General features: G+C 43.4%; 1 protein-coding gene across 1 annotated transcript; it reads right to left on the bottom strand.

The window, feature by feature from the left end:
- Positions 1-361: 361 nt before the first annotated feature.
- Positions 362-14,706, bottom strand: UCHL1 (ubiquitin C-terminal hydrolase L1). The gene is made up of 9 exons (XM_007947154.2): positions 14,674-14,706; positions 14,550-14,561; positions 13,950-14,078; positions 10,529-10,679; positions 7,231-7,316; positions 7,106-7,153; positions 6,277-6,343; positions 5,030-5,088; positions 362-448 (listed from the first exon to the last, which is right to left on the bottom strand). The coding sequence occupies exons 1-9, from the start codon at positions 14,704-14,706 to the stop codon at positions 362-364; spliced, it is 672 nt and encodes a 223-aa protein (XP_007945345.1).
- Between the last annotated feature and the right edge of the window lie 2,013 nt (positions 14,707-16,719).

Raw genomic sequence — 16,719 nt, 5'->3', positions numbered from 1 at the left:
CTTAGGCTTATCTCTTATCAGCAGAAAATTTTTATTCCTTTTAATGAGAATTAAACCACATTCAAGGCCTTAACTTACAGACATTAACCAAAGTAGCCATTTAAAGCATTAGATATTAAGGTACAAGACAGACAATAGTGGATCTGGGGGAAATGCTTCGCCACCTGAAGCTTACACCAAACCTTGCTTAAACCAACAGCGGAGCTCTGCCAGCGCTTGGGCGTGGTTGAGGGTTAGAGCATTTCTGCAGAACTGAAGAACAGCTGTGTTTTACAAGTACTGAAGCATTTTAGACTGCGTTGTAGGTACATGTTTTCACGTTGAAGGGAAGAGGGGAAAGTGAAGTCCCTCCCACAGGACATTAGGCTGCCTTGCAGAGGGCCACAGCGGAAAAGCGGACTTCCCCTTGCTCACGCTCAGTGAATTCTCTGCAGACCTTGGCAGCATCCTGAAATGGAGGAAATGTCATTAATATCCCAACAGCTCAGAATTACAGTTTCAAAGGGAAAGAACATCTGAGGCCTATTAGTGCTCAAAGTTCAAGCTGATCAGTTCTAAATCTTCCATTAACTTTGACCCAAATGGGTCAAGTCCAGAAAGTCCGCCTCTGTCCGGTATTCTCTCATGCAAATCCCTCCACCCTCACTTCTCCAAGGTCTACCTCTTATTCCACATTACTATCCCCATACAAGGAGCTCTGGTAATATAGGACCTAAGGCACTTGACTGCTAACCAGAAGGCAGGAGGTTCAAACCCACCAGCCACTCCTCGCAAGGAAGGTTGGGCAATCTACTTCCGTAGTGATACTGCCTCTGAAACCCAAGGAGGGGTCGCTATGAGTCGGGGCTGACTCTATGGCAGTGGGTTTGTTTTTTCATCCCCATACACCCCTTGTATACACAAGACTTAGCTTTAGCTAATCTCAGATAGGTTGTGAGAACAGACTCTAGAGAGTGACCTTCCATTCCATGGCTTCAGATAAGAGAAAACAATCAGGTGGTGCAGAGACACACACATCACAGATTTGTTTTTCAGAAGCTTGGACCCCTTCACTGCTCCTACTGAATGGCTGTGGGTTTCTCCCTAGTTTGCCAAGAGAACTATTCATTCTTTTCATCAAAATTTAATAATCTCTTTTCCATTGTTGTTGTTATGTGCCGTCAAATCAGACCTGACTCATAGCGACCCCTCCTTGGGTTTCCGAGGTGGTATCACTATGGAAGTAGATTGCCCAACTTTCCTTCTGAGGAGTGGCTGGTGGGTTTGATCTGCCAGTGTTCTGGTTAGCAGTCAAGTGCTTAGGTACTATGCTGTTATTGTTGTTATGTGCCGTCGAGTCAGACCTGACTCATAGCGACCCCTCCTTGGGTTTCCGAGGCAATATCACTACAGAAGTAGATTGCCCCATCTTCCTTCCAAGGAGTGGCTGATGCGTTTGAACCGCCAGCCTTTGGTTAGCAGTCAAGTGCCTTAGGCACTACGCTACCAGAGCTCCTAGGCACTATGCTAAGGGGGCATAAAAGAAAAGTCCTCCTAACTCAGAAATTGAGAGTAGAAACCAATTCCTACAAAGTAAACATTTTATGAAACAGTCTTAAAGTTTAAATCAGGGCTTCACACTGTTTTTTTGTTTGACCCCTTGCTGAGAATGTGCATATCCACCACATATTTGCTGAATGAGAACCTACAGTTTAACAAACTCCCCAGGTGATGTTCATGTCTGTGTAAGATAAACAGACTTACTAACACTTACACACGAGCATCACCTGCAGGTCTTGTTAAAATGTAGATTCTGATTCAGTATACCCGAGTTGGAAAAGCAAATTGTCAGCAGGGGATGGAACTAAAATGACTCATTTGGAAGCCTTGGTTTAAAGGAAACACCTGGGATTTCAGTTACAGACAAGAGATTCTTACATATTTATGGTGGAATGATATGTGTTACTAATCCTAAAACCCAGATTACAAAGGTTGATAACAGAAAATTAATCCCAAAGTTAGTTATTTACCAAATTCTAGGGTTTAGGAGCTCTGGTTAGCATAGTGCCTAAGGCACGTGACTGCTAACCAGAAGGCTGGCAGTTCAAACCCACCAGCCACTCCTTGGAAGGAAGATTGGGCAATCTACTTTCATAGTGATACTGCCTCAGAAACCCAAGGAGGGGTTGCTATGAGTTGGGTCCGACTCAACAGCACATAACAACAACAAGGGTTGCCTTGGGATCCCAAATGCCTTGGGATCATAAATATCAATTGCTCTTCTATTAATAAAAATTCCAGTGGATTCAGTGGAACGATACCTCAACCCCACAGACCACAGATTTAGACCTTTAAGAAAAGAGACATTCTGACTTAGGACCACAGAGGAACATCAGCTCCCAAAGTCTAGAAAATCACTCACTAGACAATGACTCTGACCACACCGGAGTGTCCTCCAATTTCCTGTTTTGGAACCATTTTTATAAATTAAAAGGGATCTAGGTTGACATCTACGTTTTATTCCCTATCAGAAATTTTAATACATTGATATCCCAGAGCACCTTTCCCCAAATCAAGACTTTCCTATAGGACCCAAGGTGTTGAGGGTATTTAAGGGTGAAAGAGAGCCATTAACTCCTAGGCAAATGACTACCTTCTTGAGCAGTGCTGTAACTCATTCAAACTTTGGGAATACTGGGTTAATGTGTTTTCTCATGGATTTAACAACAATTAATTTAGTACATATTTTAGATGATCTAAAACCTTGTTAACCATATTGAATCCTTCTTACTTAGAATAAGAATTGTAAGATGTTAGTTTATTAAGAGGTTCTAATCAGAGAAGTTAATCGCCACCCCCCAACAAAAATGTCTTAACTTTTCCACCTCAAATTCTCCTCCTAAAACAGTTTTAGTTATCCTATGAGAGGTAACACTGTGGGGTTAAGTACTTGACTGCTAACTGAAAGGTCTGCAGTTCAAACCTACCAGCTGCTCTGCAAGGGAAAGATGTGGTAGTCTACTTCCATAAAGAATACAGCCTAGGAAACTCCATAAAAAACTCATTGCTGTTGAGTTGATTCCGACTCACAGCGACCCCCACTGGGTTTCTGAGGTGGTAAATCTTTACAGAAGTAGATTGCCCAGTTCTATTCTGTCCTATAAGGTCACTAACAGTCAGAACTGACAGCAACAGGTATGTGAGGCATAGAATTGGATGAGTTAGTATGTACTTTAGAAGTTTTATTAGAAGGACCGGTCTTTGCCCCACATGGGTCAAGTCCAGAAACTGCCCTTTTATTATTCTCTCTCATGCAAATTCTCCATCCTCTCTTCTCCAGGTCTATTACGTGCCATGTAACTATTCCCAAAAGCGCTTATATTTACAAGAATTAGTCTTAACTAATCTGGGCAGAATAGAGAAAGTGCCTTCCCCAGAGGCAGAATTTGATCTAGCACCTTTTAGTTATCTGGCCCATGATATTCCAAAGATGGCCTATTATAAAGAAAGGTAGCATTGTACACTGCCAAGAGCTCAGACTCTAAAAGCAGACTCTCTGGGTTCAAACCATTGGCTTTGCTATTTAAGTCATTGACCTTGGGCATTATTTAACCACCTCTCTTGCAACTCAATTTCCTCCCTTGTAAACAGGGTTAATAATACCTATCGCATAGTGTCATTAAAGGAACTCTATCCATGGCAGAAAGATGAGGGCAGTCTGCTTCCGTAAAGATTCACAGTCTTGGAAAGCCTATGGGACAGCTCTAACTCTGTCCTAAAAAGGATTACGAAGAGTCAGAATTGACTGGGTAACAATGGGTTGTTTTTTTGTATGGTAAATATAAACCACTTATAATACTATGTAGCACAGAGGTAACTGCAGCCTGCCACATGTTTTTGTACATGGAGTTTGCTGGAACACAGCCATGTCCATTCATTAGTATACTGTCTAGGTTGCTCTAGAGCTATCTATAATGGCTTTAGAACTGCAAAGGCAGAGGTGGTTACATGCAAAAGAGATCATACGTTCTATAAAAACCCAAACCCACTGCTGTCAAATGGATTCCAATTCACAGCAACCCTATAGGACAGAGCAGAACTGCCCCCTGGGTTTCCAAGGCTGCAATCTTTATGGAAGCCAACTGCCTTACATGTCTCCCACGGAACAGCTGGTGGGTTCAAACTGCTGGCCTTTTGTTTAGCAGCCAAGCCCTTTAACCACTTAACAGCCAGGACTGGATTTTATGTCCTATAAACCCCAAAATATTTACTATCTGGTCCTTTATAGAAAAAGTATGCCAGCTCCTAGCCTAGCACGCATTAAGCGCTCAAAACAATTTAACCATTGCAACTACAGATGAAATAGTTATACCTTAACAGCATTTTGCACTTATTATAATTAAGAAAGTTTTTATTATAATGATTAGCTTTTATTAAATGATTTAGCTCTGTAAGCTCATTTCTAGGATAAAAAAAGCCAAGAGTAGTCAACCCATTTTTGTCTAGAATTAAGAAGTTTGGACAGTCATTTATACTTAGAGGGTTACCCAGTGATCCTGGATGTTACAGTTCTTGTAAGGCATGTTTTAAATCTGCTACTCTTCTTCTGGAACCCGTGTGGGAGGAAAAACTGCTGAATCTAACTGTCTAACCAGAATCTCTAGTACACTACCTCAAAGAGTGAGCCAAATCCAGCATCTTAGATCAGGAGAGGCTCAGGTTGCTGTTACCGTCTTTAGTTCTGATATAATCTGACAGCAGGACAATGGTCCCCTTAATCCCACAAAGAAGCAAAGGACTGGCTTCCAGTAATTCTAACTATGGGTTAAAGACAGCACATGACAGATTAGTCCAAGCTGCTCTGAAGGATCCTATTTAAAACCATGGGCCATAAAACAAAAGTAGACAGAATTACTTAAGATGATCTTTAAGTCCTGAAGACTGCTATTAAACTGGACCATTTGTGCTGGTCATAAAAAAGTGTCAACACTTTACAAAATGTGGCTAAAGAAATATGGTCCCTAAAGGAGAGACTGATTCCAAAGATTACCTGGAGCAGGGAGTCCTCTGAACTGGTGCCATGGTTCACTGGAAAAGGCATTCGTCCATCTAGAACAAAGAAGCCAGCCATGTTAAATTTTCTCTGCACATTTTCTGACTACTGTGCTTGCCCAGGCCAGAAGGAAGTTTTAGACTGTTCTGAATATACTTCAGTTCCCACAAAGGAAGACTGTGATGTGTTCAAATATCTCTATATAGCCTTCCCAGACAATCCTGATCTGTAAGGTCAAACGAGCCCAACTCAGCCACCCTGACACAGGGGGCTTACACTCTCATTTCTAAGTAAGGACTTCAAAGCAAAAGTCAGATGTTGTCCCTGCAGTAAGGACAGTGGAGGTAAGAAGACATCCCTCCTTGAGAGTCAGCTTGCCCCTCAGTGACTGCTGGCTGACCTCAAGTCTCCTCTGCCCCTGTTGCCCACAGGTAGTGTCAGTACTGTCTCATATTGACTGGAAACACCACAGCTGCAAGGTTTTCCCCATTAATACAAAGGGGACGAAGCTTCCACGTGGATCATCTTTCTTCTTGCTCTGAAGAATAAAAATCACCCTGACACACCCAAATTCCTTTCACACAAACAGGGTCATGTTTCATGCTCAAGCATCTATCTTTTTCTAAAAGTGTTCTGTGCCTGAAAACAGTGATGCTAGAAGCCAGTTACATAACACTGGGGAAAGCAGGAAGAGTAAGCCTGAAAACGTTACACACTGAACAGATGCTGATCGATGCTTTACTCGTTTGTGACTACAGGCGTTCACTCCACAAGCCATCTACCTGGGGGATGCTCTGGATATAATAAAGGATTAAACACCCCCATCAAGTCACCCTTGACGCAAACCGTAGCTAAGCCTAATCGGGAAAGAAAAGTCTGTATGAAGCATTATACTCTTAAAGAACTGACTATATGTGATCAAAGTTGGCAACAGCAACTGGAAAGGACAGAAGAGAAGCTTAAGGGGACAGTGAGTTTGTGTTAATGATGGTGAAATAGTTTAGAAAAGGTTGACTGAGAAAGGTGGCAAAACTTGAAGAATGTAATCAATGTCACGGAATTGTTCCTGCAGAAATGGCTGAAGTGGTGTAGGTTTTGTTGTGTGCTTCTGCACCAAAATTACACCCTCAGAAAATACCTTGTTGTTCTGTCTTCATTGACTGTGACACTACCAGAAAGCCACATATCGATGGTGAAGAATACATGAAACCATTATCAGGTTGCAGAAATCGAGTGAAACTTACCAAGTTCATAGAGGTGGCCATCCACATTGTTAAACAGAATAAAATGAAAGTTCACTTTGTCATCTACCTGAAGAGAGTAAGAATTTGTTTAAAATCAGCATTTTATATGTAATACTTGTCAAAAATAAGTTGTTCATGACTCAAGTGTACTATGCGTGAACCAACTTGCTTATATCCTAATTAAAACTATTATAGGGTAGATATAATTGTCAGAACCCTCTGTGAGATAGCTACTAATTGAACACTTCACTGAAGAGAGAATCAAAGCTTAGGGAGGGTAAGTATCTCACCCAAGGTCAAGGCCAGAAAGTGGCAGAGCCAACTATAACTTTAAGACTGTTGACTTAACAGGAGCCCTCATGGCACAAAGGGCTTGGCTGCCTGTCACATGAGGCGGAATCAACCCAATGGCACACAACAATGTGATTTAAATCTAATTCAGCAATTGACGTGGAGGTTCTGTTCAGATTATAGTACCCTTAAGACTTGTTGGCATATCTTACTTTCCCCAGAACAAAAAGTGAGAAGAGTATTTGAAATGCTCAATTACTAGGAGAGATGTTAGTCACTCCATTAAGACTCACTGGAATCTGAGCAAAATACTATCTTTTGACTCTACTGAAGACTATGTCAACTGTCAACTAGATTTCTAATGAGCCATTTTTAGGAAGAGGTCTACTCAAAGCATCATTATGGTAGAATTTTCTGGCATTAATTGGCTTGGGTGTGTAACATCAACTGGGTTCCTGTAAGAGGGTCACACACGTATCTCCATACAAACAGGTGGCAGCACCTGGACGGCCCAGCCCTGGACAGTACGTGCACTTACTCGACACTGGCCCTCCTGTGCCACAGCATCATGGGCTGCCTGAATGGCCTGCAAAAAAGAGAAAATAATTTGCACAAACACATCCAAGTTTACTTCAAAGCGAGGCTCTGTAAGTTGATTCCTACCTCATTCTTTTCAAAGCATTTTGCTCTGTCTTCAGGGGACATCTTCTCCGTTTCGGAAAGAAATTGTTTCAGGACTGACCCGTTATCTTTCCAAAAAAAAAAAAAAAAATGCGTTCATTAGTATAGTTGCAATAATACAAATGTGTTCACGTTTAGTGTTGACTTCATCAATCTAAATCCTTAACACAGCTTCCAAATATGTGGACAAGCTGTCCCTCTTCCCGACTTCTTTCCTAATTCACTATATTCTATCCGGCCATAGAGGCCTCTCCATTCTTCCAGTTTGCCTCTGCTCCCCGACACCCACAATCCTGTTCACTGGCCACTTCCCACTCATCTTCAAATATCGGCTCCCTTCCTCACAGCACTCGTCCATTTGTAACACATCAGATGGGAGATTTTTAGAGCCGTAAGAACACAGCCGTCTTGTCTACTGCTGTATCTACAGCACCTAGCACAACGCACAATTAATGCTTATTGCTTTCATGACTCTATAGTCACATTCTCACCTACACAGTTCTCAACCCAAGATTTTTATTTCAGAGTAGGAAATTCAATCTCAGTAATTCAGTTATGGTGTAGCGAATAAGGCATTTGGCTGCAAACCAGAAAGCCAGTGGTTCATACCCACCAACTGCTGTGCAGAAGGAAGACTGGGCAATCTACTTCCATAAAGATTTACCACCTTGGAAACCCAAAGGGAGTCATGGTGAGTCGGGATTGACTCAATAGCAGTGAGTTTGGTTTTTGGCTTTTTTTTAGATAGACATTAACATAAAGATCTTAAAAATGTAGTGAGCTAAACAGCCCAGCTTAGAACCAACTGACAGTTGGTATAAGCATTTTCTTTTTAATCAGTGTGAATAAAGCTAGGAGACACTGATTACACAGCTATAGCAAAAAAATTTACATTTTAAAAGACCTTAATTTCAACCTCCAGCTCTGTGGTAGTTACGTTTGTGTGTCAACTTGGCTGGGCCTGGTTGAGTGGCTGGGCAGCTGGCAGTAGTTATTCCCCATGATGAGACTGGCAATCAATTCCATGGTGGGATCTACCACAAGCAGCTGAGTAGCTGCCTTTGGGATGTGGTCTGCTTCCTGTATATAAGGAGAAGCTTTGAGAATGGTCTCTAGCCTATGGCACGCTTGGACCCTGCATGTAGCTGTGTCTTTGTTGAGCAGCCTGCTATGCTCTGCGGACCTCAGGACTTGCAATGGACTTAAGTTAATGGCCTGCCTTGTGGTTTGGTAACATCAGGACTGTGCCTTTTTACTTGTCAACACTGGGGCTTCTCAACTTCAGCAGCCAGCAGCTGTCTGAGTAAAGAAACATCTCTAGCTCCAGTGGGCTGGGAGCAGGAGGCAAAGCTGGACCCCAAGGTTGAGGGGCTTTCACCCAGCCCCTAGAGCCTGGCACCTTGAACTTAGACATAAAGGCTCCAAATTGTAAGAATAAACTCCTGTTTGTTAAGGCCATCCCACTTGTAGTATATTTCTTGTCACAGTGGCACTAAGTAACCAGAACGAGCTCTAAGCTTATTAAAAAAAAAAAAAACACTGTTAAATGAAGACCATTTTAAAATTTGCAAGTGATAGAAATCTTTACTTTATGAGGGTTATGGCTCTGGTCAACAGTTCAAACCCACAAGCTACTTGGCAGAAGGAAAATGGGGCAATCATTTGTAACCTCGAAAACCCAATGGGGGTCACTATGAGTCGGAATCAACTAGATGGCAATGGGTTTGGTCTTGTTTATGGCTCAGATTAAGGCTCTGACACCATTATTACCATAGTGACAAAAGTATTACAGTATCCCTGGGGTCACCAGGATGGCAATACTCCCAAGTGAAGTGAGGCTTAATAAAGAACTGGAAATAAATGAAGTCAATATTTGAAAAGGCAACACAAGCCATTTCATTTCAAAAGTACACCTGGAGTAGAACCTTGATCACACTCCCTGTGTAAAAAGACAGTGAGGCTACTAGCAGAAGTCATTCAGTTCTTATCACCACCACCCACTATCTCCTACCAGAAATTAGAAAATTACTGCTGCCTGTTTTCGTGAAGTTTTATCATAACACACCTACATCCATGTGTTTACACCTTATATATGGTTTATTTTGTTCCACAACAGCAGAGACTGTATGGACCCCAAAGCCTAAAACAGCTACTCTCTGGCCCACTATAAAAAAGCTACGGTGGCACAGTGGTTAAAGCATTCAGCTGTTAACCAAAAGGGAGAAAGATGAAGCAGTCTGCTTCTATGAAGATTTACAGCCTTGGAAACCCTATGGGGCAGTCAGAATTGGCTCATTAACAATGAGTTTGGTCTGATATGGTTTTGGCCTTCTACAAAAGAGTTTGCTGATCCCTGGTTTAAATTACACATAACGGCCATGATATTTAAACTTATTTTAGTACTGCTGATTGTTCCTCCAACAAGTGACTCATTTTTTCTGTATCCTTCACAGTATCCATCATGGCTAGGAACATCAAGGACGGAAGTCTTTCATCTGATTTGGCTCACAGCTGGATCTTCTAGGGTTTTGATCTGCAGCTATATCTACCTGCAAGAACCTTCACACACTATGTTTAACTGCTCTAAAAACAGTCAGTTCTTTTATTTATGAGACAAAGAACCAGTAAAGACAGGCCCAATTTGTTGGTATTTTCTTAGTATCATCTCTAATGCTGCATGAATTAAATGGAAAAATCTAAGCATCATTACGATCATCAGCTCTCGAGTGTTTTTTTTCCTCCTCCTTCCATTTAGACTGTCTGCAAACTGGCAGAGCATATACAAGACACAGTACAAAACTCATTCACTCATCCACACCAGGTGAAAAATGCCAAATCACAGTTCTTGCCAAATAAGTTTCCTCCCTTTGAAAAAGAGAAATAAGAATTCACCCACTGGTTCATATTTAGTTAAGTAGTGGGTGGGTGCTACCAAGTAAATTCCAACTCATAGCGATCCCATGTGACAGGCATTGACTGAACCAGGGGTTCTCTCAGCTATAATCTTTATGAAAGCAGACTGTCAGGTCTTTCTCCCTTGGGGCTGCTGTGTGGGTTCAAACCAACCTTCTAGTTAACAGACTAATGTTTAACTAATGTGCCACCAGGGCTTCTTAGGTAAGCAGTTGCCATGGCTAACCAGGTTTCAAATAATTATAAGGCAATGACTTTGCTGAACAGAACCTGGGGGTTTTGGGATGGAGTTACAGGTAACTCTGCTTTCTTAACTTCACATTCAAAATCTAACTAGAGGAGAGAAGGCCTGAAAACCCACACTTACCAAACTCCAGTTTGTCCTGATTATTGGCCACTGCGTGTATAAGTCCAATGGTTCCACAGGAGTTTCCAATGGTCTGCTTCATGAAGTACACTTTAGGACTAACTTCTTGCCCCTTCAATTCTTCAATCTGCTTTTTCCTGAAATTCTCATGCTGTGAATATAAAAGACATTTTTCTATTTCAAAGCAAATTGCAAAGAACTAACAGATGGCAGCACAGGGAGTTCTTCCACCTAAATGGAAATGCAAGTAGGATGTGTGACCAGGGGCCTTGGTTCTAGATGCAGGCCAATACCCAGAGAATGACCTGTGTGCATCTCATACACAAGCCCGTGGGGGTTGAGCTTCTCAGACTCCGCCCTGATGCTGCAGTGCAGCAACGACATTGGATATTGCCCAAGGCTTTGTCTAGACACCTCTGCAACCTTTTAGCTTGGAACAGATGGTGCCATGAAGTCAGAAAAACAGGCAGACCAGTCCATTACTTTAACACTAACAATGACAGTATTGTTAGTCAGAATTGGTCAATTTAATGCCCAGTAAGAATACCAGCTAGTTTATACTTCATATTTTCCAAAGCTCTACTTTCACTCTATCCAGGTATAAAAGCAAAACCAAACCTACTGCCACTCAGTCGATTCCAACTCACAGCGACCCTATGGTACAGAGAACTGCCCCGTTGGGTTTCCAACCTTTAAATTCTTTACAGAAACAGACTCATCTTTCTCCTGCAGAGTGGGTGGTGTGTTTGAATCACCAATATCTTGGTTAGCAGTAGAATGCCTTAACCACTGTACCACAAGAGCTCCCTGTGCAAGTACACAACTCAATAACTAAAACAAACCTTAACTGTTCAAAGGAGTAATTCAAAGAAATTAACTTTTTTGGGAGGGCGGGGGGAGGGGAGTGGTGCGGTACTAAGTAAAGACAACTGGGTACCTGCTTTTTACAGAAATATCTCCTCCTACGACAGGGAGCTATGACACTTGTTTGACCTTGCCAGCTATATAGTTTATGTAGTTTAAGGACAGATTAGCAGTTTGGGGTGTGAGGAAGAGACTGGTAAACTGAGGGACTAGAAGATGGTTTTCCTTTTTTGCATGGTAAATTAGTGAGCTACTTTACTACCCAGTTTCAAAGACTTTGATGGTACATTTTCTCAGTTAAAAGCAGGGCACTTCTTTGTTGTCATTGTTAGGTGCCATTGAGTCAGCTCCGACTCGTAGTGACCCTATATACAACAGAATGAAAGTGCCCAGTCCTGTGCCAGCCTCACAATCCTCCCTATACCTGAGCCCGCTGTTGCAGCCACTGTGTCTATCCATGTCGTCAAGGGCCTGCCCCTTCAGGACACCTGAAGCCTATTTCCAATTCCAGCAGCTCTGCATGACTACCCAGGGCACTGAAGTTTAAGCCTGCACTGGGGCACTATCAGGAACAAGATCTCACCCACTGATTTTAGATTCACCTCATCCCACAACCGGCTGCAGCTGCAAGAACTTAAACTCCTACTAGTATGAAATACTAGAATCATACCTACCAGATCCTTCAACTGGTACTGCCTGCTAAGAATTTTTACTTTTACAGATTAATTTAAGGAGCTCTGGTAGCTTAGTGCCTAAGGCACTTGACTGCTAACCAGAAAGCTGGCGGTTCAAACCCACCAGGCACTCCTCGGAAGGAAGATGAGGTAATCTACTTCCGTAGTGATACTGCCTCGGAAATCCAAGAAGGGGTCACTATGAGTCGGGTCCGACTCAACGGCACGTAACAGATTAATTTAAAGGGGTGGGGGTAGGGAAACAGCATAATCCTTCAAGGTAGTTTGAGCTCTTACATGGAGACACTTCTGTAAATACTGTTTTAGAACTGATCCATTTAGAATTTCATGATGTACCCAGAGTCAAAATTAGATGCTTTCTAAATTAACAGCTTGTTTGGAAATAATCCATCCACCTCAACTTTTCTTTGAATTCTCTTCAGTATTTAGCCCAGTATGTGTTTTATTTAGCAGAACAGATGTTCAATAAATCCCATGGAATGAACTGCAACTCTTTCAAACATCAGCCATTGAAACCAGAATGTTCTCTAACAAGAGCAGCCTGATCCAGCAAAAGGAAGACCTGTGAGCTTTTGAAAGGCAAAACATGCTGCAATACTGCCTCCCGGAGGCCTTGCCTCCGAGTGCTGCTTTTCAAAATCTCCGAGTCATCATGGTTTCTCTAAGAAAGCTTTGCTGAGACATTGAAGCAAAAAGGCAGGAGACTGCACTTAATTTGGGCAAAGGGAAAGCTAATGGGTGACTTGCAATTATTCGGCAGCTCCCTTTTTGCCTAAAGGCAATAACAACGTTTCAATTTCATTTTCAATAGCTTTAAGAGGCATTTTTTAAATCCACACCATTTAGGTCATTTACCAGGAGGAAGGTCTACAACTTCCCTTTGGATTGACTCAGGCTAAGGATGCATGTAGAACCTTACAATGGTGCTTCAGTTAGCTCACATGAATTTGGAGTAATGCCCCAAGTTTTGCTAATAACAGGAGAGAGTTATCATACTAATTAGTTGGGATTCCATGCACAGCAAAGCAACAATGATCCCAGCTGCTTTTTCATACTTGGTGCTCAAGCTTTGAGGGATATATATCTGTGCACACTTGTAGGAGGTAGATCATCTAACAGGAAATGAGAAGGTGTTTCCAAGACTGCTCTAATATCCCACCTATATCATATCCCACATATTTCAGAGAGGAAAGGAGGTAAGAGAGGGTGGAAGGAAGTACGCAAAGATCCCCCACAGAAACCACAGGTAAACATTAAGCTCAAAAATACACATTCAAGAGCCTAAAATCCAAATGTGCACGTTGTGGGGGTTAGACGGAGAGATGGGGAGCGGTGAGTGGAAAAATCCCAAGACCACCGGAGGTGCAGCATTAGACAACCCATTGTTTACCAGTGATTTAGGCAAGCCCATCCCCCTCCGTTTTATGGCGAAGTGGGAGTCTGAGAACCAAATGGCTGGCAGGTAAATCACAGCCCTGAAAGAGAAACAACCAGCCAGCCATTCCTGGGCGTGAAAGGCTCAGAAAAGACTCCAGGTGTTACAGCCTAAATATTTAGGTTTAGGCCAACTCATGAGTAGAAGGAGCTGTTTCCCTAAATAATTGGGAAGACAGACCAGAAATGCTACATCTCTTCCCAAATTTAAGGCACCACTGGCTGAATACGTGAAAAGGCAATGGGGGCTATTACAATAGGTGTTCCAACGAGTAGGTATCAAGAAACGGCAGGCTCCTCCCTTCGTGGCAGGCGCGCCCTTTATCCTCCACAAGAGAAGAGGCAAACCTACACAGTGCTCGCCTCACTCAGGTGTGGCAGCAGCACGAACAGTCAGGAGCCAGCCCTCCTGAGCTCCCGAGCCCTACCTGAGCAGTGAGGGGAAAGAGCAGCAACAGCGCGCAGGCAGGCGCTGGCACCGAGCCCAGAGTCTCCTCCTCCAGCCCCAAAACATCCACGAAGCGCCACTGGCCGGCGACCCCCAACCGGGTCAGCACCTGCGGAGAGGAGACAAGGCGGGCAGGCGCAAGGGACCAGGCATGTCACCAGCACCTGCTCGGTAGGCGTGACCGCTTCCGCTCGCCTCCAGCGCCCTCAACTCGAGCCCGGGAGGAGCCCGAGCCCCGCCCCGCTCACCCCACCCGCCGGGCGCAATGACACAGCACAAAGCGCGGCTCACACGTGGCTCCCGCGAAGCCCTGCAGCCGAGGCCGAGCAGCCTGCGCCACGCCCTCGGGAACTAGGCCCGGCGTTGGCATCTAAGCGCAGTCTCCAACATCTTTCCCTCCCCCACCCCGACAGGTTTTCGCAGAGTCACCACCCAAATGCTGGAGCAGATGAAGGGCGCCCAGCTCGCCGCCTCTGGAGCTGGCAGGGCGAGGCTCAGTCCCCGCGAAGCAGCCGGAGCCCGTGGGCGCCTCCGCCTTGGCGTTCCCAGAGGATAGGCACGGCGCCAAGACGCCACTCACTTTGTTCAGCATCTGAAAAGCAAATACAAAGGAAAAATTGTAATAATCGGTCTGCTATACAGCCACCTGGAGAGGGCTTCCCCTGCACCTGTGCTCCCTGGGCAGCGGTGTCTCTGGCGCTCACCTCGGGGTTAATCTCCATCGGTTTGAGCTGCATCTTCGAGAAGGGCAGGAGGACACACAACTGTGAGAGGAGGAAAAACAGCCAGCGGAGCCGCCCAAGCTGCAGCTATAAAGCGCCGGCCTGACGCACTGTGGGGCCTGCGCAGGGGGAGCAGGGGCAAAACCAAACGAGGGGGAAACGGCCAAATGGGCACGAACCCCCCATGCGCAACGCCAAATGGTACGGCCGAGCCCCCAAACCTTGCAGTCTCACTCGCTGGTGAGATAATCTATTGGTGGTGCAGATGGGTTTTGTCGGTGGGTATTCCTTGAGTGTATTAAGCAGTCTTTTGATGCAGTGTTTCATTTTTTGCTAAATTTCGGGACCCCCTCCCTGTCATCCCATTCACCCGGAAGCTCTGGTTCTCTGAAGCATTGAGAAAAAGCTCGAATTCAACAGGTATATATTTAATACGACTATAAATTTATGCTCCCCAAATCTCGCAGCAGTTTGCATTAGATCTTAGACAATTTCATCCTCCATGTTCAATCAAACCAGTACTGAGGTTTTTTAATTGGCTGACTGTAATAAAATTAAAATTCTCGTTTATAACATAGAATATATTAGTAATGGTGATGTGATTCCGAGGAAGAAGGTATGAGGAAGGTGGAAACCTCGGTGATGTGGCCATAATACAAGGCACAGAGAAGGCAGGCAGTCGGAGACTTCAGCAAACAAATCCAGACTAAAAGATAAGTGTGATCTCCAGAAAAGAGGCTGTAAAAGAAAAAGCATTTTTAAAAGAATGGGAGCCTTTGAAAAATAAAATTCTGAGTTCACAGGATAATCCCAGTGAAGAGGGGGATGGCAATTAAACACATTTTTCTAATGACACCAGGTGGGGGTTTTGGTTGGGTTTCCTTTTTTTCTTTTCCTCTGCCAGCGTATTCAAAACCTGGAGAGAAAAAGTGTATGTCAAAGAATGAATTAAAAGAGTAGCAAAAATCTTAAGAACAGTGCCAGCAGAGCTAACCATCAAAATGAGCTGGGACTTGCAGAAATACTACGGAAACAAGAAGGTTGGGTATTTTAAAAACTATGCTCAGAGCAAAATGATGATCACGTTGATCATAATGAAAGATTGGGCGTGTTGTTTAGGGGCCCAGAGTTAACAGATGCCAGAGGAAAGGAATGGAATCTACATTTTTTAAGTTATTGCCTCTGTGGCGCATCCGGTGCTTTGTCTGTCATCGTATTTAATCCAGAGAATCCAGTGAAGAAACTTGTGCCATTTTACAGATGAGAATCGGAGCCTTCTTGTGCGGTGCTGTCCAGTCATTTCAGACTCATCTCAAGCCCATTTGACAGAGTAGAACTGCCCCCATAAGGTTTTGTAGTATTTAATTTTACGCATGCAGATCACCAGGTGTCATGGATTGAATTGTGTCTCCCAAAAAATATGTGTTGTAAATCCTAACCCCTATACATGTAGTCCCCAACTTAGGACATATTCGAGTTATGATGAACCACACTTGAAAGAGTCCTTTATTATTATTGTACATCTTATCATTAGTAGTATATGCTACATACAATATTGCAGTGCATAATTTGCTGAAGTTGTCATTCTTGGGCCAGTCCCTAAAAACAAATAAAGATCGTATTTATAAAGATACTGATAATAAAGGCAATAATAATGAAAACTAAAAAAAAAAAAAAGGTTATTTGATTTAATGAAACTCTGTCATAAGTCAGAGACTACCTATACCTATGAGTTAGAATCAGCTCTATGGCATCTTGTTTGTTTTTTGATTTATACTTGTGGTTATAATCCCATTTGAGACTGGGTTCTCTTGTTGTATTAATTAGGCAGTACTCGTATATTGATGATGATGATGATGATTTGAGTGAAGGTTTACAGAGTAAATCACTTTCCATACAGCAGCTCACATACATTTCTCTCATGACATTGACTACAATTTTCCACAGTGCAACAGCTCCCTTCCCACTTCCTCTCCATAGTTACCTCTTCCCTGTGTCCTTCCCTCCATGCACTCCTGCCCCCTGAGC

Source organism: Orycteropus afer, unplaced genomic scaffold (genome assembly GCF_000298275.1).
Source record: "Orycteropus afer afer isolate SDZICR_OR568_19922 unplaced genomic scaffold, OryAfe1.0 scaffold00176, whole genome shotgun sequence".
Taxonomy (NCBI): Eukaryota; Metazoa; Chordata; class Mammalia; order Tubulidentata; family Orycteropodidae; genus Orycteropus; species Orycteropus afer.
This window is presented reverse-complemented; position numbering and strand designations above follow the sequence as displayed.